This window comes from Lucilia sericata, unplaced genomic scaffold, assembly GCF_015586225.1.
Source record: "Lucilia sericata isolate MDLA Ls3-8-SP2 unplaced genomic scaffold, ASM1558622v1 Contig000018F_arrow, whole genome shotgun sequence".
Classification (NCBI taxonomy): domain Eukaryota; kingdom Metazoa; phylum Arthropoda; class Insecta; order Diptera; family Calliphoridae; genus Lucilia; species Lucilia sericata.
Window position 1 is genome coordinate 883,000 of NW_023994057.1, and position 16,651 is coordinate 899,650.

The window sequence follows — 16,651 nt, forward strand, 5'->3', positions numbered from 1 at the left end:
ATATTTTTTTGTTATGTATTTCTTTATAAGTGTAAATATATATTATATGTATATAGTAAGTATATTTGTTTATATAATAATTGATCCACAAGTTTTTTTTATCATATAATGACATATACATACATACATATGTATGTATGTATGTATGTATGTATGTTTGTATGTATAGTATATATGAAATAAATAAGTATATGAAGATACATATGTATGTAATGTATATAGTAAATAGTTATTATTACACATACATAACGAAAAATTATGCATGTAAAAAATATAAAAAATGTTCGATAAATAATTTTACATATTCCTTTAAGCTTATCTTAAGTATTTTTATGTATCAATGTATGGTATAAGGTATTTTTCTTAATTTAAAAATGTTTTTTTTTTCTTTTTCAAAGATAACAACAGTTTACAAAAAAACAACTACAGATTTAACAGATTTCTAAGATTGCGAAAACGTTTTTAATTAATTAATTAATTTTAAGTAAAGTACAATACTTGAGTACGGATAAGTGAAGAGTGTGATATACATAGAAGAAAAGTTGTGTATAATAAATAGGTTTAATGAGAAAATACTAATTGTTAAAAATTTCATTTTAAAGATTTAATAATTATTAAAGACAGCAAGTAGAAAAAGAGGTAATTTTAAAGATTATAAATTAAATTTTAAGTATAGAGATAGTAAATAGTTGAGCCCTTAAAAATGTTTTCCTTGTAGTAATGGTTCCTTATTGGCAAGACTTTCTTTTACAGTTATCAAATGTAATATTGAGTAGGTATCTTAAATATTAACAACAATGTGCTCCCTTTATTACAATATACATATGTATGTATGTACGTACATATGTACATACATGTATTCCCAAAATAATCACATCAAATAGCAATTGCACTTTCTTTTTTATACTTGCTCTGCGGTTTCATCTAAAATCATCGAATGTAAATCCATGGCAGATCGAGTTTTTCGTGGTGGTTTTGGCATTAAAAATTGATTCGGGCTTGGGCCCACAAAAACCGAGTTTTGTCGCGGTCTAGTGTGTGCTGAATAACCTAAAAATACAATTAAAAATTTTAATTATTAAAAGGCCTGTTTGTATTGTATTTAGTTTTAGACACTAATGAAGAAAATAAGACCCATCCAAATAAAATCGATATTTTTTAGACACCTCTATTGTACATACCAACCTATGTATGTACACTGTACAACATAGCCAAATATCTATAATAGTTTGCGAGTAATGATAATTTACTTCTGATCAAGTTTACTATTAAATGATGATTTTCGATAGAATTTAGTCAAAAGTGAGGAGGACAATGTTTATCCGATATATTTATAATTTTAATGCGACATACATGTATGTAAACTTTTAATTTTTCTTTACAACATTTAATTACAATTGTAAATTGTATAAAATAACTAAATTGTAAATAAAATTTATAATTTGAATGTAATATTTCCATTTTTAATATGTAGTTTTGAAGTGAATTAGGTTATGGATGAGCCACCACAGATTCCCTTCTCAGTTCCTCCATACATATACAAACTGTATCAAACTAATGTTAACGGAAACGGATGTGGAATAATACCTATTTTTTATAGGGTATTAAAGATACATACATACTACATACATATATCGTTCATTTACTATAAGACTGCCATAATTAAAAATTCGAGGGCTACTCAGTTAAAAAACGACATATGCATAGGTTATAAAATTTCAAATACGTAAATATGTTTATTATTTTCGGTGTAAGATTGATTTTTTGTTGTAAAAGTTAAAACTAAAACTCATGAGTTTACGAATATTAGAAAAAATAAAAATTAAATTTCAATTTAAATGAAAAACATATATGTAAACCTCTTCTATCTGATTCTGGTTTAATTTTTCATATCCCTTGATTTGTTTAAAGTTATTTTATAAAATAGTAAAATGTGATTAAACATTCAAAGCCATTTTTCTCAAACGACTTTTTCTGGATTATACCAGTCTTGTAGTAAATGAAAGATATATACACAATATATGTACATGAATGATATATACCAGCAAACCATTTTTAAACAATTCATATTTATTATTTCGAAACAAATAACGATTTTTTTAAATTGAAAATGAGGTGATCGTTAGGAAGTAATCAATAATGATGAATAAGGGTATACAAATTATGGTGAAATCAAAAATTCTTATAATTACTGCAATAAAAGGGAATTCTTTAACTATTAAATTACTTTAGAAACTCAGAGACAAATGTATGATGGGTGCTCAAATAGTTACGTATTCATCTGCGTTGCGCTGTTAAAATGCCAGTAATTGTAACAGCATTATCTCAGATTTCTCATGATGAACTTAACAATGATTTTTATGTTCCTTTATCACGTATGTACATATGTATATACATATGAATGTACATTAGGGTGTTATTTTTACAAGCTTTTATGTATTTAACTCTCTTTGTTTATTAGATGATACAAATTTTGTAATTGAATTTTGCAATGTTACGTTCGAAAAATCTAAATTAAATGCGAAATTTCGGAGTTACGTTAGTATGTTATTAATGTTATTAAAACAAATTCTCTGAAAGGGATTTTATATGGGAACTAGGGGCAAACATGGACCGATCCCGATAAAATTTTTTGGATATTTATTTGTGCTAAATTTCGATATTAGTGTTTATAAGTTAATTGTGGACATTTAAGTAATTTTCTGAAGTGCGCTATGTATGGGGGCTACGGTCAAATGAAGCCCTATCATAACGATATTCGGCAAGGTCATCGAAGTTTGCATAAAACTTAATTTTACCACTTTGTAGCGAGTTGCAAGTATATTTAACATAATTATGAGCTCAAAAGCCTTTTTGAGGGGTTAAATTGTATGGGTGCTAGGTGAAATAATGGAACGATTTTAATCATTCTCAATAAGCTTCGTCCACATGTGGCAAATTTTATGAAATTATCTTGATAAAATTAGTCGACTCAACAAGTATTTATAGGTGTTACAAATATGAGCAGAAACGCAATAAAAAATCGAAATGCCAGAAATAAAATTTCAAAGCAAAATCGGTTTGTGCTCAAACTAAATAAGAACTGAAACAGTTAACAAATTATATAAACTATGTAGGTTACATCCCTATGAAATGTAAATATGCATGTACATATGTATAGTTAGAAGATAATGGAACTTGAGAGTCAAGAATTTTTTTACTGGTGAATTAAAATAAATTGTTTTAATGTTTGCCTTTTTAAAAGGTTGAGATTTTCAAACGTTCCTTTATATTTATTACAAATACCCACATTCACAAACATCCGACCCATCATGCAAATAAATGCTAGTGTATTTAGTATTATTAAGTTTATTTAACAAAACTCACATGCTTCACTGCACTACACTGAAAAGATTATAACATTTAATGTACTGAATGACGACAATAAGTAAAAATTAATTAAAAACAAACTTAAATATTTTGTTGTGATATTTTATGTAAATGATATACATACATATGTACATACATACACTTATAAATATGCACATGATGTATGTAACATATAAATATGTACATAATTCAACAGAAATATATTGCGAATTTGCTATGTTAGTTACTCTTATGTATATGGTTCTAAAAATGTATTGGTATATTAATCGTAATTATTTATTTAATTTACACACTTACGCTTGTATTCATAAGCAAGTTATATGTGTAGTTTCCAGATAGCGTGTGAGTACTTTGAGTAAAAATTTTACATGTATTTTTGCTACAATAACAAAATACAAATAAAATTTAAATTCAATATGCTCGCACTTTATCTAGAAACAGGACCTTTTTTGTGCACACAATAGTGAAAGCACTTTTATCCTTAAAAGTACATTGTGGTATGAAGATTCTAGCTCTAATAGTTTTTCAGATAAAAGATTTTTTGTATTTATTTCACATGTGAGATGCCAAGCCCACTATTGCAAGTTTGTCAATTTTTCCAAATATTAATTTGGATTTTAATGTAATCTATTTTAATAATCTAATTCATATGGGGGGTGCCGAAATTATGAACTCTAATAGTTTAACAGATATACGAATTGTTGTATTTAATACATATAGGAGGTTCAAAGGCCGCCAATTGAAAAGCCGCCTATTTTCCCCCCCAAATGTTCACATGGACGTTAAAGTTTTTCGTGCAAAATTTGAAAATTTTAGCTCTAATAGTTTCCCAAACAAACGAATTTTTGTATATAATTTATATACGAGATGGCACGCCCACTATAAATAAACCGCCCATTTTTACCCCTTGTGTTTATATTGATGTCAAATAGAGTTTATAAACCAGTTAACAGAAATATATCAACATATTGATTTTTAAGTACAAAATTGTATGTTTTGTTCAATTTTTTATTGTGATAAATATTAGGTTTATATTCAGAGTATTATATTCGGCTCTGCCAAATCTTTTACATCCACCATCAAATCATATACCATATATTTTACGTGAATTTCGGAAAGTGGTCCTTTACTATATGAATCGAACATTTTGTTATTTGTTACTCATTTATTCTTAATTTTTAAATCGTATATAAATAGTATTGTCAACGTCAGGGCGACATTTATTATGATAATATACATAATAAATTTTTTAACGATTTATTTTATATGATTATTTTCGGTAAAAGGGATTATATAGAAAGTATGGTCAATTATGGACAAATACTCACAGAATTTGACAAATATTTTGGTTTCAATAAAACTTGTTATGTTGAATTGCATTTCTATCCATAAAGTCATTTTCTGGGGGGACAAAGAGATTATAGTTCCTATGTTCATGTTGAATTTTATTGCTATGCGTGGTTTTAAAGCTTGTTTTTGGGGCTTATAATTATTTTCTGAAGAGGACCTTATATGGGAGGTATGGTCAATTGTTGACCTCTCATAAAATTTGATAGAGAGATTTTAGTTTCTATAAAACTTGTATATGCCGAATTTCGTTGGAAAAGATAGTGGAATTTTGTATCAAGTTATGAACTTTAAAGTAATTTTCTGAGGGGCCTTATATGGGGTCAATAAGCACAGATCCTCATAAAGTTCGACATGGACCAAAAAATTTCTAAATATTTCTTACTTAAAATTACGACAATTTTTACACCTATTTGATTAAAAGCTAAAATAATATGCCCAACCCACTAAAAATCATTTTGTGGACCAAAAATACTTTACAAAAATTTTCAAATTATTTTTCTTGTAATCAGCGCAAAATTACGGAATTTTTGAGACTCATTTCAAAAATATCAAAGTTGTTTTATTTTTCACAAATTATACTGGGGTCAGAATATTCAATCGCTAGTAGGGAACTTAGGACCATTCAAAAAAAATAATAATTTTAAATTTTGTCGTGTTCATACATTAATACGCATCGATTGAGAGGTATTCCTACATGAAATTCTTGAAAAGGCTGTTCCTCGGGACACTCTACTGTACTGTACAATCTACATATTAACCACTCAAATTGAATTTAAACTCTAACTTTACATTTTGTTTAAGAAAATTTAATGCAAACCTACACTGAAACAAACAAAAATGCAAACAAAATCTGTATTGCGGTTGGGGAAACGATTGTGTAAATATTTGTTGTTTGTGAAAAATGAGTTGTTTTATAATGGAACATTCTTTGTTGGTAGATAATGATGAGTACGCAAACCCTTAAGTGTAAAATAGTTGAAAAAGTGTGAAAATTACCTTTTGAGTATATCGTTGGATTATAGGCAGAAAATTGACAGGATGGCATATTTACATTGTTAACAAAACCCATTGACATTCGTGAAACAGATGAGCGCTAAAATGGTAAACGAAAATAGCAAAGTGTGAAAATAAAATACCTTACAATTCAATTTGTTAAATACTATGTACATAGTTAAAAAATTCATTGGATTCATTCGATTGTTACTGATTTACCTGATGAGGTATGGGATCTATATCGGATAAAGGGCAGGAAGCTCGATGTTGTTGTTGAAATTTCGGCTGATACGGCTCTAACATGCGTATTTTACCCCAACGGTTAAAGAATAAAACAATTGCACCAACCCATAGCATTAACACTAAGCCAACTATTAAAATCTCTTCTGTTCGTACAATAATTTTTGGACCTTAAAAGATAAACAGCATAAAAAAGTATGTATGTGTATGTATATGTATGTATGATTTAGATGAAAATAAACATTTTAAATTAATTTTGTAGTAAATAATTTTACGTGACCAAAATTCTTAGGAACAAAAGGCGCCGTCATTGAGTCTTGATGACTCTATATTTAAATATTTAATATGTTTGATGTTTTCCGTTGTTTTCTTTAGCTCAACAGATTATACGTTCATATGTAAACGTTATTAGGATTGTATTTCATTCAGTTTTCTTATCACTTGAAAATTCTTCTTCAATCAGATTATTATACAAATTCCGTTTTTATTTTTTTATTTAAAAACTAATCATACATACACACTTCCAATTCATGTACTCTTCGAGAGCAAACAAGTTATTAATTTCGATAATTTGTTACAAATGTTCGATTTCTTTCTGGGACCACATTTTCGTAAATTTATAGAATATATGTATACATAAATAGGGATTTCTTCCAAAAAATATAGATTTTGTATAAATTAAGAAAGATTTTCATTAAAATAGTACGATTTTTTTCGACGTTTAAAATAGTAGTATGCATGTGTGTTGTGTTATACATATGTACATATCGTCATATGAAATCCAAAAAGCCCTACGTTACAAAAAAATCAAAATCGACTTTTTGATTGATTGATTGATTGATTATGATGCACCGTATCAAAATACATGTTCCTGATCATTTTACACTCCTACAATTAAAATCAATATACAATTAAATCAATCAAAGAAATTCTAAAAGGTTATATTCTAAAATTACCTTAAAATTCATGAAAATTTTAAAATTCTTTTGACTTTTTAACTTCGAAACTGTGAAATGTTATAAGTTGGCATCAAATAAAATAAAAATGGCGCTTTTAGCGAATCATTGTAATTTAGAGATTATTTTAACAGTTTTAGAATTTTTTCAAAGAAAAATTCCAATTTCCGAAAATCTTTATGAAAACAAAGAAGCCTTATGCCTTCCATGTTTCGGCCTATTTGACCAACAAAAACCGATTTGAATTTAGTTGAAAATGTTAAAACTTACTATTTTTTAATGTAACTTACGCCCTTTTGGGTTTCAGAAAAAACAAATTCTCAAGGGCGTAAGCTTCATATCACCGTAAGTAAAACCGCAACTTTTTCTTCAAATAATAATTTGTCAATAAGAAATAAGCTTAACTAGAGAAAATGTTAAACATTTTTGGTTTATTTATCATTTTAGACGTTTTTTTGCTTCTCCTGAAAAATTTGTTCAATGTAACTTAGGGCTTTTTGGATTTCATATGACGATATGTATATGCACATTAGAATATTATTTTGTTCATTACTGTCTAAAACTAACTGGTGTTAAGTTTTAGCCCAATCGAATAACGGGAACCCGTTAAGTGTAAAATTAGGTAAATAATAGGACTCTTTTTGATTTCTTCAAGATACTAATTAACAAAATAAGACACATACAAACAAAATCAATATTTTTTATAAACATATAAGTAAGTATGTTTCCAAACTAATCCACTATAGTTTGGAAACTTACTTATGTCTTACTTATTACTAAAATGAATTTATGATTTATGTTTGCTTGAAACTTATTTTTCTAGATATTTCATAAATAACAAATTTATATGTAGCTATTAAACGACATTCCGAAGAAGGCTAGATAAAAGTACGAAACATGAACAGTGTCATTGCGTCCATGGACATTATGAGATGCCATGGTCAAATATACATATGTATGTACATACATATTTAAAAATCGGTTTTTTACCTTGTGTTATCATATTTGTTGTATTTATTGTCACTGTGCTGGAAATATCTTCTCGGCTGCTGATATAATCTGAACTTATAGGAGAACTCGTTGCAGCCTCTTCGATTTCGACTATAAAATTTGTGCCTTTCCAACCAGAGCCCCATTCTAAAATAAAACCAATTTATTTAAACACATAAAGTGCATCACGAAAAAAAAAATAAAAATTACCTTCAGAAACTCCTGGTGATGATTCTACTCCCGGTAATATTTTCTCCAGTTTGATAACTGCAAGTAGATAATCATACAAATATATTTTTAATAAACCTGAAATACGTACATATTTGAATATTAAAGCCTGAAACTTTTAAAATATGCTAGAATATAAAAGGGTAGGGAGCTCGAGGTAGTTAACCTGACGAACGAAAACCCATTTGCAGCAGCGAGGGCCTCCTCAAAATGAACAAGTCTTAGGTTAGTATGATGGTACGTATTCTGAGTGGACACATAGGATTGCGGGCACTAATACATTTAGTAAGTAATACTATAAGGTTTTTGTTCTTACCAAAAACATTTTCCATGGAAAGGAGCGCACAACAGGCCTGATAGTGGCCTAGGTATATTTCTTCGTATTTAATGTAGTTACATCCACCTATCAACCTAACCAACCAAACCATACTGCACCACCACGGTGGGAAGGATGTTATGGGTTTATGCTGATGTTTTTACACATTTATGCAAATTATCCTACATCTTAAAGTATAACGATCGACATAGAATCACTTCTGAGTCGATTAAGCCATTTGACGGCAATATCTTGCTTTACATACATAATATTCAGACCCCAAGACCCCTGTGCCTACTTTCATTTAACTTTCGAAAATTCCCCAGTTTGTACTAATTGATTAATTTTGCTAAAGCGTTATAATTTTGTTTCTTTTTTTGCACGTTTTAGTAGTCAAAACGAATAAGCCCACTTTTCTGATTTTTTTCGACCCTATAAAATATATATATTCCGAGTCTTATAGATAGTTATGTCGTTTAAGCTATGTCCGTCTCTATGTTTTTCGAAATCAATTTTTTGAAGACTCCAGATATCTTCAGGACCAAAATCTTCAACAATTCTGTCAGACATGCTTTGAGAAGTTTCCTATTTCAAATCAGCAAAATCGTTCCATAAATAACTTAGATATTAGCAAAAATTCGAGACAACCTCTGAAAATTTCATCAAAAATTGAGATTTTTGGTGCATGCTGAGACAGAAATTATAAAAACAACAAAACATTCATAAAATCATACGGCAGTGTGTTTTTATTGCCTAGAAACATGAAATTAAGTATTTAGAGATTAAGTGAGAACCTATAAAATGGGACTTTTTGGTACTTTTTCGTTCATTAAAAAGTACTTTTTGAATTTTTTATATTATTGAACCTATAAACATGAACTTATGTACGTAGAGCCAGTGTTAAGTGAGAACATATCAAAAGGGACTTTTTGGTACTTTTTCGTTTTTCAAAAGGTACTTTTTGAATTTTCTATAATATGTATTATTGAACTTGAAACATGAAATTAAGCATGTAGAGCCCGGATTAAGTGAGATCCTATAAAAAGGATCTTTTTGGTACTTTTTCGCACTTCAAAAAGTACATTTTGAGTTTTCTGCTACTTTTTCGTTTTGAAACTGGTATTTTTTGATTTTTTGTAATAAAATTTGTACTGACTGTTTAAAATTCGGCACAGTTCTCATTATTTTATTTTATAAATGAATCGCTAAACAACTTAATGGTGGGTGGTAACAGCTTCCAGAAACTTCTTAGGGGGAAAGGAACACTTATACACTTAACACTAAACATTACTTCTTTTTTTATAAATTATAAAGGCCTAATGCCATGCAAAACCTTTGAAACACTAACAATGCTATGTATACCAACAAATATTGGGAAGGAGAAAAACAACAACAACATTAATAAGAAAGTTTTGTATCTAGAAAATCATATGTACGTTTATGAAAAAGTGGTTAAATTTGCTAAATTCTAACAAATAATTTTCCGCACTTATTTTTTATATACATATATACATACATTTCGCTTTGTTGTAAATTTTATTGCCTGCACGAAGTAATAGTGGGTGGCGGCAGTAATCCGAAACTACTTAATTTCTTATGGGAGAAAACACTAAAACACTTCTTTAGCATTTTCACTTAATTAACACTGTTTTCAATAAATTATTCAAAAAACTATGTAAATATTTACTTGCTTCTTTATAAATTTTAACAATTTGTATCTGCTTAGTTTAAAGACTAAAGGAGAACTATCAAAAAAAGAAGAAGACGAATAAAAGAGAAACCTAAAATATAATAAGCATCGTTTTCTAAGTTTGCCTGAACATATTGTATATGTTAAGACATATTTTAACATAAATGTTACAGTTCTATTTAGAAAACAGTAATCATTTAAATTCTTTAATTATGATTATTAAAGTAAAATTAATAAATATATAAAAACGTATTAAAATAGTACAAAATTATCTGTAAATCAGACTTAAGATAGGCTACATTATCTGTTTTTATATTCTCTTCAACTATAATAACATTGCGCATCGTTCAGAAATGTCCATGAATGTATGTATAAAAACTAAACACGCAAAATCCTTAGCATACCTTAAGGATTTTAAAAACTAATTAAGCATTTTGACATTTTAGCTATTCCCTTTCATTTGGATATTCTACTTTTTATTAGTTCTCTTTTAATCATTAAACTAAGCGGTTGCAAATTTGTTAAAATTTATAGAGACGCGTTTTAAAATTGTGTTTTTCATAATAATTTATTAAAAATGAAATTAATTTAAAGTATTAATTAAGTGATAAACAAGTACAAATTACAAAAAAGTGTTTACGATGCTGCCGCCAACACCCATCACTATCTTGTAAAGTAACCAATTATGTATAAGAAAAAAACAAGTAAGGAAGTCATGAATATTAAATGTGATATTTTCTTAAGTATATATTATTATTATTGTACTTTCTTTACAACCGCTTTTGTTGTTATTATACGGCATTTTTTTGTTTCAAAAGTTTTGCATTTCATCAGGCCATCTCATTTTGTTGTTGGGTGTCAATTGTGTTGTTTATGAAATGTATTAGTGCGTTCTTTGTTTTGTTATAGTGACGTCTCTGTTTTTGCATTTTGTTTTGAGGGGAGTTGATGCTTTTCCACTTAATGAGTTTTTTTGGTGTTTTCGTTTATTCTGTTGTTGTAACATCATGGATTTGATGTTGTTGTTACATTTTGTCATAATGTTTTTTTGAGGGTTTCTATACAATTCTCCATTATTTATGGACCGATTTTGTGGTCTTTAAATTGCGTTCTTCCCGAACGGATGTGTGATAGAATTATTGAAGATTCGTATCTGGCGAATATCTGACTGATATATACCCTTCTCACGAAAGTGAATGGTATAAAAATCAAATCAACCCAACAAAAATACATAATTGTATTGAAACCCTTTTTTGGTGTTTTCGTTTATTCTGTTGTAACATCATGGATTTGATGTTGTTGTTACATTTTGTCATAATGTTTTTTTGAGGGTTTCTATACAATTATGTATTTTTGTTGGGTTGATTTGATTTTTATACCATTCACTTTCGTGAGAAGGGTATATATCAGTCAGATATTCGCCAGATACGAATCTTCAATAATTCTATCATACATCCGTTCGGGAAGAACGCAATTTAAAGTCCACAAAATCGGTCCAAAAATAACGGAGGTATGACCAAAAATCCGAGACAACCTCTGAAAATTGCATCAAAAATTAAGATTTATTGTGCATGTTTAGACAAAAATAATTAACAACAACAAACAGCATCATCATATGATAAACTTTGTTCTTGTACATATTTTGCTTGTTTATAAAAACAAAACAGAGTAAGTACAACACGTTACGAATGAAGCTGTGTGTTGTTATTGTCTAGAAACATGAAATTAATCATGTAAGTACAGACCGGAGTAAATGAGGACCTATAAAATTGGACATTTTGGTACTTTTTCGTTCTTCAAAAGGTACTTTTTGAGTTTTCTATACCATTTAAAGGAGAACATATAATGCGGGACTTTTTGGTACTTTTTCGTTTTACAACTGGTATGATTTCTTGTAATAAAATTGTAAACACACTATGGTGAAGGGTATATAAGATTCGGCACAGCCGAATATAGAACACTTACGTGTTTAATTTCAAAGCGTTATATTGACTTATTATTACACAAGCCAACGAAATGAAGATGTATAAAAACTTTTTAAATCAATTTGATTGGTTTTAATGTATTTTTAGCTGCTGCACCCGAATCTGAGATCTATTTTTCTCTATCATCCACCATTTGCACGCAAATGGCATTGAATAATTGGTTCATATATTACGCACATTTTATATAATTATAAAAATATATTTACATTTAAGGGTTAATTTTGATTTTTCCAATGTCATCATAAGTACGGGTCTTTTTTTATATATTATTCCTAAGTTTCGTTTAAATTGGTTGAAAACAAAATAATATTTCATTATGGTTTCAAGAAAACCTCCGAATTTGCAAAACTTGATTTTGAGCTTAACAGTTTATAGGTTAACATTATTCGATTTTACTAAAACTTCAGATGTGCATATGTATCATATTATCTGGAATTTTATATTCTGAAAAGGTATATTCTGAAAATACATAACAGTAAGGAATTAAAGCTAATTTTCAAAAATATTACAAAAAGTGTTTTTCTTCGAAATCCCCAAAATTCAAATCGCAAGTATTCTGCTTATCTGTGGGGGATGTGGATCTAATTTCTTTACTTGTTTTTTCCCTTTATTGTCCATTCCCTTTTCCCTTTATTGTCGATAAGTTACATGGAGATTTGATCAAAATTTTAAAAATTGATTAATAAAATATAAAATAAAAAAAACCATTAATGACTATATCCCTATCTAATGATGATAATAAACTCACATTTAAGTTAATATGAATATTTTTAATGTAATCACATACTTTTATTAGAATATTTCATAAAAAGTTCTAATTTTTTTTTTAATATTTCTCATTTAAGTGTTTTGTGATACTAAATAATCTGAGGAATTTATAATAACATATACAATTTTTGACCGATTTTTGTGCTTTATATCTTATTGAAACGATAATTGAGTATAAATTAAGTGGTAAAATTATTGCAAAACCATTTTCCACTTAAGAGCTTTGGTGGCACCAGTTAACGTAGTCCTATCGTCCAAAATTTTTTCAGAATGCACTTTTATAAATTAAAGTTTAAGTCTGGAGACAGAAACGGTCAATATTCGTAACTTTTATACAATTAAAGAATTGAATATTATAGGCACAAGTATTTAGTATTTAATCACAGGACTAAAATATAAAAATGTGTAAAATAATAATTATTAAAAAAATATTACTCGTTTATGAATATTGGGGCAGTGTATGTAAATTATCTGTTGAATCCAATTACTGTGGCATTGTGCCAACAAAATTAATATTTACTGACTTGTGTTGAAGACTTCTAAATCAACAGTTGATTATTACTATCATCTTAATGTCTAACTACCCAGCAAAAAATAATTGATGTCATACTTTACAAACTACATCTTAATCACATCTTAAAATGCGATTTCATATTTTTTCACTTTTATAAACCGAATATTTCCTTACAAATGAAACCCCAGTTAAAAGTGAGGAAAGAGATGTGGAAAAGTCATTACAAATAACATATTTGAAGTACATCAAGATTTGGTGAAAGAGTAGTGAAATTTACATAAGCGTGTTATTAAGAGAATGTGTTTTATTTTTGACATCCAAATATCGGATTTTTACTGCTTCTAAAAATAAGATCAGATGTAGTTCAAAGCTGACAAAAATGAACAACATCCCTCCAATGACACGCTAAAAAAAATTCATAGGTTTTACACCCGAATTTGAAGCACTTCGGGTTACTAGTTGTGATGAAAATTCTACATCTTTTTCCACACATTTTTTGCTGGGTAGTATTGAATGAAAACTATTTCAACTGATTTGTGTACACAGTCATTATTTTTTATATTAAAGCCAAAAAAATAGGGAAAACTGCGAATTGTGATACCAGGATCTATTATTAATTTTATAAGTGCTGTTGTATTTTATGCCTCAAGAATCGTAATAAATTTCCTCTAAAGTCATGAATTCCAAATGCAACATGTCAATAGGAAAGAGTACAACAAATAATGGTAGAAACAAGCGACAGGCGTACCTTCCACTTACCTACCTAATACAACTTGAGAGGAGTACCATTCCATTAGGAAAATTCATTTAATTTGATTCTGTAAATACCTTGCCAACATCTCAACATGAATTTGAGTGTCCACACCGTTTTCTATCTCATTTGGAAAATGCTGCTTTATTTATGAATTACTTTAAACAGTTTGTTGTTGATGATAACATTTTTGTTTTGATTTAAAATGTAAAAAAAAAAACAAAATTAAAATAAATTATGAATAGTTTTTTTTTTTTTTTTGTTTTCAAAATATGTATGAACCAGGTCTATCTGTATCCCATTGTTTGTTATTTACTTATTCTTTCTTATGGTAGTTGTTTATGTACGTATGTATGTATATACGATAACTTTTTTATTTTTTTGTTGCCACGCTGTTCCTTTTTTCATTGTTTTCCACCTGATGTTGTTATGATATACATACATACATACTTCAAGTAACTTCAAGTACATTTTACAAGTGGTTTTGTTTTGTGACGTCCCTTTTCGTTTCGTATTGTATTTACTTTATTGTAAAAACTTTATCACATTGACTAATTTTTCGAAGAATTCGCGAATTCTATGAATTTTATTACCGTGGGTTACCGACAAAACAACAATGCGTTTAATGAACAGATACTTTTTGCTGTTGAATTAAGAAGTTGGTTCATAGGTTGGATTGAAGAACGATACGTTGATTGCATTATGTTGTTTCAGTCTGTTGGGATTCATACTTTTCAGTTGTTTTTGTTTGTTTTTCATATTTTTCTCTTTTGTTGAATATTCAATTATTTCTTTATGATTTGTTGGTTGATTTATGGTCAGTGTTAATGTCCTTGGAACAATTGTACGAAATATAAGTGAGCAGTTTATACATACATACATATATCGACAATGGAATTTTTTTATTTATATTTAAACTAGCTTACCTAGTATGCTCCGCTAGACTAAAAACCATATTCCCATAAAAAAATTTCTAGCTGTTATATATTCCCAGATTTACGACTTTTAGGTATTTATTCCAGCTCCAATATTTTCCCAGATATACATTAATCATTTGAAGGGTTTCACGCCCTCTATTGCTAATCCGCCAATTTATTATACTAATGTTGACATTTTTGTACTTAGTTCACATGGGGGAATCTGGTATCCTATTTCTTGTCCGCCCATTTTTGTCAAAAATATTCATATTATTACTAATGTGGTTCTTACAAAATTGGAGGACTCTAACTTTTTATTTTCTCAGAAATTTAATATTTTCTGTATATGGAAAGTGCCACGCCCACTATATTTGTGAAATATAACATGAAAGAATTATAATAACGCACATATTAAAGTATAAACAAATTAATTCATTGGTAAATACTGCGATTTTATAAATAAATAAATTTGTATTTACAAGATACTATTACTTTCAAACATCCTTCCAGAAACTTTCATTGAAAATAAGCACTAATCAACTAACTAACTAACGCACAGGACTAAGTAAAAAAAAATTATGGAGAAAATATGACAGCAATAATCAATTACTTTTATCATTGAACTTTATTCCAATCACTGTTAACAAGGTCAAAAGTAATTACTACTATATGTACATTAGGGTGGCCCCGTTTTTATGATTCCATTTCCCAAAATTGTTGTCCTGAGATCAATTTTTGGTTGGCTAGGGCGAAGGACAAAAAGGTCCTTTTTTAAGGTTTTTCCATTTTTTCATGGTTTGCGCTAAAGTATAATTTGAAGTTTTGATATCATGAGAGGCGTTTCAAATGGCGAATCGTCAATTTTCGTCAATCTATACCAAAAGTTTATTGATTTTTTTTTCGAAACTAATGTTTAGGATACTTTAAACAACAACATTCAAAATGTTATTTACAAAGATCGAAAGCAAATTCACTATACCCTACACCACTTTAGTGGAGATGATAAGTTTGTTTCCAATCAATTTAGATATGCCCGTCGGTACGTCCGTACATGTAAGCCAATTTTGAAGATAATTCAATAAAGTTTTGTATACTATCTCTTATTATCCCGAACGAAGCTTATTGAAAATGGTTAAAATCGTTCCATTATTTCACCTAGCCCCAATACAACTGAACCTCCCGAATAGGGCTTTTGTGCTCATATTTATGTTTAATATACTCGTTATGATATATTATAAATCAATGAAAAGCATATGAAATTATGAAATACTTTACTAATCGTACATACATACATATATGTACATGTAATGCTTGATATGGCATTTCATAGGATACCAAAAAGGACAATTTTTTTAATTCAGCTCATCAAATATTGACGTCAAGGCAAAAAATTTTCAAAATGGAATCTCAAAATGAACTAAGTGAAAAAACTTCCATTTTTGGAATACACTAATGTGCACGTTGCAAAGCGTTGTACACATACCATATACATACTATGTATATTAAGGTAGTTTTAAAAAATCGATGTCTGATTTCTTTAAGGGCACCCCCCTAAAATGTTTCATTTTGTTAGATTTTAAGATT

General features: G+C 28.4%; 2 protein-coding genes across 4 annotated transcripts in view; one reads left to right on the forward strand and one right to left on the reverse strand.

The window, feature by feature from the left end:
- Window positions 1-250: 250 nt before the first annotated feature.
- Window positions 251-10,169, reverse strand: LOC119607094. Its single transcript, XM_037960875.1, has 6 exons — window positions 9,959-10,169; window positions 8,109-8,165; window positions 7,899-8,045; window positions 5,932-6,122; window positions 5,716-5,812; window positions 251-1,050 (listed from the first exon to the last, which is right to left on the reverse strand). Exons 3-6 carry the CDS (start codon window positions 7,909-7,911, stop codon window positions 902-904), a joined length of 450 nt encoding a protein of 149 aa, XP_037816803.1. The 5' UTR covers window positions 7,912-8,045; window positions 8,109-8,165; window positions 9,959-10,169; the 3' UTR covers window positions 251-901.
- A 471-nt stretch (window positions 10,170-10,640) lies between these two features.
- The window catches only part of LOC119607073 (zinc finger protein 37 homolog), a 111,850-nt gene continuing 105,839 nt past the window's right edge, over window positions 10,641-16,651 (forward strand). For all 3 annotated transcript variants that reach the window (XM_037960848.1, XM_037960830.1, XM_037960840.1), the window contains exon 1: window positions 10,641-10,836. The gene's annotated coding sequence lies outside the window, so the exon portion shown is untranslated. The remainder of the gene's footprint in view (window positions 10,837-16,651) is intronic.

Bases quoted from the DNA above. Each gene is read 5' to 3' on its own strand.
- LOC119607094 (XM_037960875.1), bottom strand. The intron at 5,813-5,931 runs GTAAATCAGTAA...TTACCATTTTAG, and splicing joins TAGATCCCATACCTCATCAG to CGCTCATCTGTTTCACGAAT. The intron at 1,051-5,715 runs GTAATTTTCACA...TTGTATTTTTAG, and splicing joins TCCAACGATATACTCAAAAG to GTTATTCAGCACACACTAGA.